The sequence below is a fragment of the Myxocyprinus asiaticus genome, chromosome 15 (genome assembly GCF_019703515.2).
Source record: "Myxocyprinus asiaticus isolate MX2 ecotype Aquarium Trade chromosome 15, UBuf_Myxa_2, whole genome shotgun sequence".
In the NCBI taxonomy this organism is placed as follows: Eukaryota; Metazoa; Chordata; class Actinopteri; order Cypriniformes; family Catostomidae; genus Myxocyprinus; species Myxocyprinus asiaticus.
Window position 1 is genome coordinate 218002 of NC_059358.1, and position 11999 is coordinate 230000.

Here is an 11999-nt window from a genome sequence, read left to right on the forward strand (position 1 = left end):
GGGGGCGGGGCCAAGGTGGGTGTGGCAGGGGAGGGTGGGGCCTTTGACATATGTTCTGACACTTCTGACAGATCACAGTGACCTGAATAAAACTGCTGCATCTTTAGAAGTACTCGCACACACACACAACCAGCAGATCTGACCCACAAGAGACACACACACACACACACACACACACACAGAGCGAGAGACACACACTGAGAGAGTGAGACAGCGTGCAGGAGGTTTATTTACACAGCGAATGGCTCTCAATGTGTTTGACGTTCACTTCAGATGGGCTTGTGTAATTATTTATTTGTAGAGCGAGGAGCTGTGCGAGCGTTTACACTGAGTCCATTAGTGCTCTGAGAACAGAAGAGCACGTCTGCAGAACTGTGAACTCAACACGACTGATGAGACGCTCCAGAGTCTGATCACACGTCTACAAAAGTTACACGATCAAACTGTCTCTCATGAATGAATGAATGAATGATACACTCAGACAGAGGAAGCCGCCACAAGGGGGCAGTGATGTTATCAGAGAGTGGGAGCAGTGCATGATGGGATTCCACACAGCTGTAAGAGCAGCAGGAAATAACAGCGCAAATTAAGAGCAGAACGTGTCAAACAAACCACTTTAAAAATGAGCAGGAGAGAGTCGCACTGCAGACCACCCACAATTACAGTTTACTAACCCACCGCACTTACACCCAGCATCAAGTGTCTCTCTCTCTCTGTCTGTCTGAAATCATTTGCAGGTCTCTCAGATGGTTTTTCTCTGCTGTGTCCTACTGAACACACACACACATAAACACATGTGCAGGAGTTCTTTCCAGAGAGACGCAGTGCTGTTGAACGGGTCACTTCAAACAGAACACATTACTCATATGAACTGATGCACAAACCGCTCTCACACACTTTATACAACACAGTCTTAGTGAACACCACTACACAACCACTCTCAGTTAAACCATAAAATTCTACTCTGAACATTGCAAAATAAATAAATGGGTTCTGAATCATTTTTTCTTTGGTGACGTCCCAAAAATGAGGTTTTATCAGATTAAAAAAACCATGTAAGTTTCAAAGGCCTCACATATTGTGAAACTCTGGAGAGATTTCAGCAAAGTTTTCTCAAAAAAGTACAAACACGCATGCTGAGAGCTACTACACACACACACACACACACACACACACACACACACACACACACACACACACACAGACCCTGAGCTCATGTCACAAGACACACTGAAGGCCTCTCAACAACCCTGATGAAGTGAGTCAGAGGACGGACACACACACACACACACACACACACACACACTTCCAATGTTGGTTTCCCTGATGTTAATCATACATGTGCTCAGGGTTGTAGTGACCAACACGACGACATTGACTCAACCGATGGCATGGGCTGGGGGCAGGACTATACGTTTGTTTGGTTAACTGCAAACTGGTTCAAAAACATGTTTGAAATCATTGTTTGTTTTTGCAATTCCATACGGAGGCACAGAAATTACACGCTTCAGTTTTAAGGGTTTAGTTTTTAAGAGCGAGCAGAAACCTCTGCTAACCAAAAGCGTCAACAGTGGACAGACCAGCACCTGTTTAACAACTGCCCGTCAACAAACTAGTTAAGACTTGGGAAAACAGCACATACTTCATATTCATGAGCAGTTCAATTTTGTGTCCTCCAACTCGTCTGGTCAGAGTAGGTGTGGTCTAAATGGAATGAGAGTTTAATTAATAATACAAATCCTCAAGATTGAGAATTTATGGGTCTGGGTATCTCAGCGAGTATTGACGCTGACTATTACACCTGGAGTCGTGAGTTTGAATCCAGAGTGTGCTGAGTGACTCCAGCCAGGTCACCTAAGCAACCAAATTGGCCCGGTTGCTAGGGAGGGTAGAGTCACATGGGGTAACCTTCTCGTGGTCGTGATTAGTGGTTCTCGCTCTCAATGGGGCGTGTGGTAAGTTGTGTGTGGATCGTGGAGAGTAGCATGAGCCTCCACATGCTGTGAGTCTCCGCGATGTCACGCACAACGAGTCACATGATAAGATGCAACTGAGACTTGTCATCCACCACCCGGATTGAGGTGAGTAACCACGCCACCACGAGGACTTACTAAGTAGTGGGAAAGTGTTGTGGTCTGAGCGGAACAGGTGTGGTCTAATCTGTGTGGGTGTGGTCTTTAAAAAATAGGTGTGGTCTGGATGAGTGAGTGTGGCCTCCATTTAGTGGGTGTGTCAAACCCGAGTAGGTGTGGTCTAGTCAGGGAGGGTTTATTCTGAATTGACTGGGTGTGGTCTGAGCGGAACAGGTGTGGTCTCATCTGTGTGGGTGTGGTCTTTAAAAAATAGGTGTGGTCTGGATGAGTGAGTGTGGCCTCCATTTAGTGGGTGTGTCAAACCTGAGTAGGTGTGGTCTAGTCAGGGAGGGTGTAGTCTAAATTGACTGGGTGTGGTCTGAACGGAACAGGTGTGGTCTAATCTGTGTGGGTGTGGTCTGGAAGAGTGAGTGTGGCTTCCATTTTGTGGGTGTGTCAAACCTGAGTAGGTGTGGCCTAGTCAGGGAGGGTGTAGTCTGAATTGACTGGGTGTGGTCTGAGCGGAACAGGTGTGGTCTGGATGAGTGAGTAAGGCTTCCATTTAGTGGGTGTGTCAAACCTGAGCAGGTGTGGTCTAGTCAGGGAGGGTTTATTCTGAATTGACTGGGTGTGGTCTGAGCGGAACAGGTGTGGTCTCATCTGTGTGGGTGTGGTCTTTAAAAAATAGGTGTGGTCTGGATGAGTGAGTGTGGCCTCCATTTAGTGGGTGTGTCAAACCCGAGTAGGTGTGGTCTAGTCAGGGAGGGTGTAGTCTGAATTGACTGGGTGTGGTCTGAGCGGAACAGGTGTGGTCTAATCTGTGTGGGTGGGGTCTGGATGAGTGAGTGTGGCCTCCATTTAGTGGGTGTGTCAAACCTGAGCAGGTGTGGTCTAGTCAGGGAGGGTTTAGTCTGAATTTACTGGGTGTGGTCTGAGCGGAACAGGTGTGGTCTCATCTGTATGGGAGTAGTCATTAAAAAATAGGTGTGGTCTGGATGAGTGAGTGTGGACTCCATTTAGTGGGTGTGTCAAACCTGAGTAGGTGTGGTCTAGTCAGGGAGGGTGTAGTCTGAATTGACTGGGTGTGGTCTGGGCAGAGTGGGTGTGGTCTTATTTGAGTGGGTGTGGTCTGAGCTGCATTATGGATCAACTGGACACCAGCCCTTGAGTGTATCCAACACACTGCTGGCCCGCCTACCCTTAAACACAAATGTTTGTGTTCTGTTCTAGACATGAATCCATGTTTTAGTCTTGAGTCTCGTCCTGTCTGCTGAGGTCATGGGGTCCGTCATCCTGAGGGGAGCTCATCCTGTCAGGTTTCAGGGCACTCTCGAGTCTAAACCCCCTAAGTAAATTCCAGAAGTTATGTAGTGTCACATTCCATCCCAGTGACTGTGTTTCTACTGGCTGATTTCATTAATTACATGCCGTCATTCCAGCAGAACTGTGAGAATTCCCCCCGACTATAACCACAGGCCTGTCATTAGCTTAATTATTACAGATTAACCCACTGCTGCAGTGCTAATCCTGATCTACCTCAAAGACTCGCCCTCCTCCGGTCAGGAATAAATCCGCACGGCCCGCGTCGGCTCACCTTCACCGCGGGATCATGGGAAAGGGTCGGCTCTCAACACTCCCACACGGACTCATGTTTTGATATCTTCACTGGACCGCGGAGACTTCTATCCGTTCAGCCAGCAGCATAGAAAACAACCTGCTGTTGTCTGAGAGATCATGTGACCTGTTAGTTATCAGTTAACCAGAATCACAAACTACAGCAGCACTATAAACCAGATCACTAACCGCTGTGGATTTAATGTTATCAGCTCACTGGAGGAGAAACTTCAGAACTCTCATCACATTACATGAAGTTTAAGACTGCACACTATCATCAATACTTTAACGGCTGTGACATGTGCTGACCAATTTCACAATACAACTTTTCTAAATATAAAAACATACGCCGTGTTTGTCTCTGCAAAACAACACTCAAAGTCAACACTGTGGCATTGTGGGTGGATGTAAGGGTGTTGCTATATAGTTGCTAAGGTGTTCTGATGGGTTGTTAGCACATTGTTATAGAGTTGCTAGTGTGTTCCAGGTGGTTTCTTACTGGTTCAAGTCAAAAGAGTCCACCCACAATATTCCGGTCACTCAATCCGCCTCGGGACCCTCCTTTAATGCTTCTTCATTTTCTGTGAAATTTCATTTCTCTCCTTTTAAGGGAAACATTTCAAATCACAAACATCTCCACTGCTGATTCCAGTGATTAAAAGTCTTCATGTTTTGTGTTTAAAAGTTTAAAGTCTGTGTGCATCACTCTGAACACAACGATTGCAATGCAGAAACTTGTGTGAAATGTCACAAACGATTTTCATTTGCAGTGACTCATCAGTGTAACACAGAAGCTGGTCAGTGACTCTTCAGAAATCTCCTCTCGACTCACACTGACAAACAGAATGAATGAATCACACCTCAGAGGAAATCAATCCCGCATCCTGGGAATTCCAGTGAAACCAGTAGCTGACAGACAAGAGTGTTATTTACCAGCTGTGTGACTGCACTGAGAGACAGACAGAGGACCATTAGGATTTGTTTGCACTGTGACATTATTTCCATGACAATTAAACGCTTTTCCCTTTGAATGATCATTACTGTAATACAATGGGTTTTTTATTGAAACAAGGATAAAAGGAAGCACACCAAATATTACCATGATGTTTAAATACTTTACAACAGAGGAAATGACTCTGACGTCACACCACAGGCAATCACACTTCCGGGTTCTTTTGAGCAGCAGATTTCAATGGACGAGATGGGCAGCGCTGTAGTTTTAATCATCTTTTAAGCATTACATAATGTAATAATGTTTGACTTCAAAATCATCATATTCCACAGTTCAAACTCTAAAACACTCGTTTTTGATGAAACAATTGTTACTCGCTGCATTCAAAATAAATGCAAAGACATAATTTTAGCAGAATGACAATTTTCATTCACATATTCTTTCACAAACAGCAGCCATTGCACTGCGCTGGCTAGCATATGCTGACATATTGGTTTTAATTGTTTAATTAGTTTTTCTGTGAAATTTGATAATTTTTGACAATGTGAGAGCTAAAAATTACTTGCTATTATGTTTTTGATCATGTCTTTTGAGTCTTTTCTAGGTGTTGTTTCTTTACTGATTATTTTTATTTATTTATTTATTGGTGAAATTTGTGATTTTTGATCATTTTGAGATCTAAAAATGACTTGATGCCGTTTGAGCAACTGTTTTGTAGAACAGTTATGAGAATTATGGGAGGAAATGTGTTTAACTGTCATGAAAATAATAACAATGTAAAAAAATCTCAATGGGCCTTTTCTGTCTGGTTTACTGGACATTGACACAGTGTTGTGAGAAGGTTTCGGCTGTTAGAACATGTTGATTAAGCGGGTCAGAGTTCAATCGTCTCAGCTTCACTGCGATGACGAGTCACAGCACTGACCCTCGATGACCTCCGTTCACACTCGACACGGATCTGAGCGCAGCGAGAGAACGCCGAAACATATTCACACCTCACTAATTCAGCTAATGAGCGATCCGCTCGCAAACACTTCCTCATCCACACTTAAGCACATCAAACAAAACATCCAACGGAATTCTGCTAACAGACGAGCAAATCTCACACGTGTGCGAACAGAGAAACACATGAATTTCTGCCAGTAACTGCATCTGAGCGTTTCAAACACTAAACATGACAGCTCTGGAGATTTACGAGAGTTCTGCGAGTTTGGATGGAGTTCTCATAATAATCTGTCTCTTCAGAAACAAAAGCATCTGTACGTTTCAGAAATGCGTTCAGGTCAGAGTGTGACGTGTGTCTGCAGGCGGCGCTCACTGTCAGACCGGAGACGTCGCGTCAGCTTACATTAGTTCTCTCTCACTGAACTGACGCAAGGATTGACACGGAGAACGACAACACAACAGCAGAAGAAGAACGTCTAAACATGTTCAGAACGACTGCTGTTCCTCTGACAGCCCGTTTCCATAGAAACATGCAGACCGGTTCCAGTGTCGTACCGTTGCGTGTGTTTATATGATGTGTGTCGCAGTGACTGAGAGCTGTTAATGAACTTCAGACTCACAGCGGTCTGGAGCCGCACACAGACGTCCACAGGGAGATTCAGTTTCAGACCGGAGCGGATCAAAGCGGCACCAGACCCGATCCACCTGCTGTCATTATTCTACTGCTTCATTCAAACACCAACACGCTACAGCTGCATTCTCAACTCATATGAGCACACACACACACACACAGTATTACTGAGGACTTCATAGACAGTGGATTATATATACTGCATTATATATATATATACAGTACTGGGCAAGCGTTTTAGGCAGTTGTTTAGGATGTTTTCAAAAATAATGCCACAAATAGTTTATTTATCAGTTAACTTCATACAAAGTGCAGTAATAACAAAATCCATATTTGGTGTGAGCACCCTGTGCCTTTAAAACAGCACCAGTTCTCCTCGGTACACTTGGAGAACTTGCAGAACACTGTGGACCCTTTTCACAGACCCGTTACGAAGCATTTCCACCTTGTTTATCGATGTAAATGTAGCAAACCTTTTTATATTTACATTAGATTTACAAATTTATAACATTGTACTTTGTATTATTTACCCTGGAATACGATTGAAAAATCAGTTCCCACAGCTGCGATGAGGCGTCTAACACAGCTGCTGAGGGAGGGACAGAAGAAGTGGCATATTTCTCTCTTCTTACTGCTGTTATCAGCGCTCTATATTTGTATCTTCTTTTGCAAAGCTGTGAAAGCGTAATCGTTGATTTACGGGTAAGCAAAAAATTACATTTGCTGTGGTCTCACATTCACTGCCATTCAAGTTTTCCCTGCTATGCGTCTAAAACCCGGATATGTGAAAAGGGTCCGTTGTGTGTTTAGGCTTCGGTCTCGACTGCTTCTGTGTCTTCATGTAATTCCAGACGGACTCGATGATGATGAGATCCATCGTACCATCTGTTGCAGGACTCCTATTTCTATTGTGTTTGTAAAAGGAATGTTTGGGAATCTAAAATATATATTTCCTATCGATGAACTAAAGTGGAAGATATAAAATAACCGTCTTTGAGGGGGTCTGGGTATCTCAGTGAGTATTGACGCTGACTATCACACCTGGAGTCGTGAGTTTGAATCCAGGGTGTGCTGAGTGACTCCAGCCAGGTCTCCTAAGCAACCAAACTGGCCGGTTGCTAGGGAGGGTAGAGTCACATGGGGTAACCTCCTCGTGGTCATGATTAGGGGTTCTCGCTCTCAATGGGGCGTGTGGTGAGTTGTGTGTGGATCGTGGAGAGTAGCATGAGCCTCCACATGCTGTGAGTCTCCGCGGTGTCACGCACAACGAGTCACGTGATAAGATGCACGGATTGACGGTCTCAGAAGCGGAGGAAACTGAGACTTGTCCTCCGCCACCCGGATTGAGGTGAGTAACTGCACCACCACAAGGACCTACTAAGTAGTGGGAATTGGGCATTCCAAATTGGGAGAAAAGGGGATCAAATAAAAAAATAAAAATAAGAAAACGTCTTTAAACAAATGTTTTTGTCAAACATCTAATGTGTCTAAGAATTTTGCACAGTACTGTATATATACTAAACCTCAAACAAACCAGCAGATATAAAGCACGATATGGTTTAGGTTGGTTGAGGACCTCTGAGTATTAAATATAGTGTGGCACCAGTCGGTTTTCAACATGTTACCTATAATAATGAGGACATTTTCAAACATTTGACCCTCACAAGTACAGTCACTCACTGACAGTTGTGTTAAACTCCTGATGGGTGTAAATGAAGCGTGTTACTGCCGCTGTCAGTCATTAAACTCCACTGAGCAGCTTTAAATGAATCTGTCTGTTTATTCCACATGTGTGTGTGATGCTCAGAAACATGTCGAGTATTGCATCATTCCACAGTCACTGTATATGAAGGAGTCATTGATAATCTCAGTAAAATAAGATTCAAAGCCTCTTTGTTGCGGTGTTCCCACAGCTCAAACTGCTCTGCTGCATTCACTGCGACTGATTATATGTAGCATTTGAAATCCTGCAGTTCTGAGAGAGACATAAATCAAACTTTCACAGCTGCAGAGAACACATGCAGACTGCCCCCCACTCCGCTGCTCTCCGTCTCGCGCTCTTTCTGTGATCGTAAAGCTCGACTCGCCTCCACGTTCCCCAGGGACGAGAGACAGAGAGACACCTGCACTCTGTGAAATACCCCGTCACATAATACCCCAAACACCCCACCATACAGCACTCAACAATACTTCACTGCACTCTTCCATACGCCAGATGTTTCATGAGACTGGAGCTACATTTGGAATATCATACCTCCGTACAGCTGGGCGATATATCGAATATTCATGATATAGCCGCGATGATTTTGCTGATGATATAAAATTAAGCAATATCGTGAATATCACAGTGATTTTAATGCTTTTTATTTAGACATTCAATTTCATAAAGAGTGCATCAGTAAACTAATTTCACGATTCTTCAGAGCTGTACACCGATATGGTGATATGGTCATATTTGATTATTTAACTATAAAAGCTGCGACTAAAGACAGATAAACATGGTCTGTGTGCGCTTCAGAATAAACAGGTGACGTGCAGTTCTGTGCACGCACGGGGCTCATGCTGCTCATGTTTTTAGCACTTTTACAGCCGTCCACATGCAAAGAAAAGTGCCGCATGCTCAAGCGTTTGCGCAATATAACAAGGAGATGACCGCAGCAGATGCACAACATTGTAAACTACACGCTGCACTTTCAGTGTCAAAATAAAAGCTCCAGGTAAAGGTGAACAGGACAGAAATGTATTACTTTTATATAAAACAAAACTAATCCTCAAAATAATAATGATAACTCAGTATTATATTACAATAATAAACTTGACTGCGTACCACAGTAATAATATAACATTATTCAATATTCAACTGGGTTATAAAAAATAAGTGGTTTTAGCACACGTTCATTCACTAAATGTTTTAGTAAAGATATATGAAGGTAAATAGTGCTTTTTATTAAGCTACTATGTATCATTGTATATGGAATATAAATGGGCGAATCAATGAAAATCATTAAATCTCAATCGCCTTTGAAAAACTGTGGGGAAACACACCTTTATTATTGGTAAATAGATTTTTTATTTTTAATAGATTTTTGGCTACAATGGCTTGTTTGGATGGAGTGATGGTTCATTTGATAAAAAAAAAAAAAAAAAAAACTTTTGAGATACATTTAGAATATCGTCAATATGCTGAAAAATATAGAGAGATTTCATTTTTGTAGCACTAATCGCCCAGATCTACTTCCATGATAAACTCTCGTGTGCAGAAGGAGAGTTTTCTGTATGGTATATCTCACACTAACATTTTTTACCTACTTATTTTACATTAAAATGAACAAATACATTTCTGAGATGATAACTGGACACCACTCGCTGAATTAAACATGCTACGTAATGAGATCATGTGACAATGTGGCATATTACTATTTGAAACATAGTATCAGTGCACACTGGTTCACATCCTATCCTTCATCAATAGCAGGCAGTATAAAGTATATACTGTACACTAAGCAAGTGCAGAAAACTGCAACTGAGCCACCACAAGCTGAAAGCAGCACAGCACGCCATTCAGTAAAGAGTTAAAACTGAGCATAAAATTACTGTATGTCCATAAAAGAGTGGTTTCAAAGACTCGCGGTGGGGATCCTTTTGTGATAAATCCAACGCCTTTAATTGCGTTTAATTTATTAGTGTTCCAACCTCAAGATCATTAAATGGAAACATATTGGTCTGCGTCGACGGGACTGTGAGTCCAGAACTCCCATTTTCTAAGTAAATTGGAATTTCTTTTTAATGCACTGGTAAACATTTGAATAGAAAGCAGATGTGCGGAGTCGACGGCACATCTTCGGCCGACTGTGAGCGCGAGAGAGATTCGCATCGGCCTGGGAATTATTTAAATGTCATTTCAAGGTAATTAAATGTTACAGTTTGAGGAACGCTTTGAGGTTAACGCGCTCAGGAGAGAAAGATAAAGAGAGACCGGGGGACGGGAACGGGAACGTTTCCAAGCACATCTGGATCTGCGGGGCGGTTCTCGAGTTCAGTGCGAGATTGGGAAAAAGATTATTATGGAATTCATAAAATACGTGTCAAACGTTTAGAAATATTACTGTGCAGATTAAAGGCTATCACTGCTCTATCATGTTATACAGCATCATTTGAAGCAGTGGACAGAAACATTCACTCTGAACTCGGTTTGTCATGCGGCGAGCACTCGATGAGACTAAATCAGCAGGATCTCACTCACGTCTCACTTGTGAACTCTCTTGAGAGATGTGATGTGAGAGTGACCCTCTCTGGAGTCATCAGGGTGTCATCATGAGTTCTCCTGCACTCCTGCACTACAGTCAGCATCACTAAATAAACTGCACATTCTCACATATTACACAGCTGCTTAGTGATATATACATAAATGAACATGAAATATTGATTTGGCAGTAGGGCTGCATAATTCAGTTGAAAAAGTAACTGAATTTACAATTATGGCTGCTGCGATTAACTAATCGTGAAAGTTTTTAAGTCTACTCCTGTTGTGTTTTTGCAGCGGTTGAGTATTTGGGCTTCCTTTATATTAGGTGTCTTTAACTACTATGTACTTATTGTGTAACTACATGTTGTTCTGCAAAATTCTCACACAAGATTCACATTTGCTGCTACTGAGGTTGAGGTTAGGGTCAGGTTAGGGGTTAGGTTACAGATGTTAATTAAATGCAGGTGCTTTAAATGTAAGTGCAATGCAACAACACGTGTACATAATAAGTACATTGTATCAAATGCTTAAGTACATAGTAGTTAAAGACTGTTCAGCACGAGCACAGAGATCTACTCTCTCACGAATGCTCGTTATGAATGAAGCTGTCTACACGGCACAGTAAATCAATTATATACACCACCTCTATGCCGTATAATGGGAGTGTTCTAGTTTTGTTGCATTGCTCGTCTGTAGTGTCTTACAGTCACATCTCAAGCCCCCCAACGGACGTGTCTGTGATTGGTAAGAAAAATACTCTGACCCAGTTTATATGCGGTAGCTTCAGTTGTTTTATGGGACAGTTCTAATATTGAGCCGTTGCTCGATTTCTGTGTACAAATTTTTACAACAGTTTAATTTTGGTATGCTACTATACACGGCAATGTGAAGTGGATTTACTGATAAAACAGCAATAGGATAATTCAGCTCAACTGTCCTCAGCTTGTTACAGATGTGTGGCCAACATAAAGAATGTGGTATAAAGTTGAACAGATATTTAAAGTTACTTCTATCAATCAACATTACAATATCAAGGGAAATAATTGACAATTACGCTGTGAATTACTTCACATTTTATCACATGAGAAGAGAGAGTATGGCGTGATATGAGACATTCAATTATGTAGGAAATCAAAGGGTCAATTATACAGTTTTAGCACTGTTTTACACAAATATTTGACACAGAATGCTGCTATTGACCAATCACGATCAAGTATTCCAGAAAGACGTGTAATGACATTGAAGAAGTAATTTATGAAACTCTCTGTTGAGTCTGTGAAGAATCTCTTTCACTTCAGTAATGATTCTTCTGTTTTCTGTTCAGATCAGATTTTAATATCTCAAATGCTTCATTTTTATGAGCTGCTGCATTACTGGAACATTCAAACACGATTAAAGCACAGAGCACATGTCCACACGGCCTGAGATACTGCAGTCTACACACACACACTCACTCGCACACTCACTCACACTCACTCACTCTCACACACACACTCACTCACTCTCACACACTCACACTCACTCACTCTCACACACACA

At 42.3% G+C, this 11999-nt stretch overlaps 1 protein-coding gene across 7 annotated transcripts in view; it reads right to left on the reverse strand.

The window, feature by feature from the left end:
- Positions 1-11999, reverse strand: part of LOC127453075 (intermembrane lipid transfer protein VPS13B-like) — a 194830-nt gene that overhangs the window by 119523 nt on the left and 63308 nt on the right. The window contains exon 20 of one of the 7 annotated variants that reach the window (XM_051719108.1): positions 3667-3796. The exons of the other annotated variants lie outside the window; for them this stretch is intronic. Coding sequence (XP_051575068.1) covers positions 3735-3796 — 62 coding nt within the window. The 3' untranslated portion in view covers positions 3667-3734. Of the gene's footprint in view, positions 1-3666; positions 3797-11999 lie in introns of those variants that run through there. 7 annotated transcript variants of the gene reach the window in all.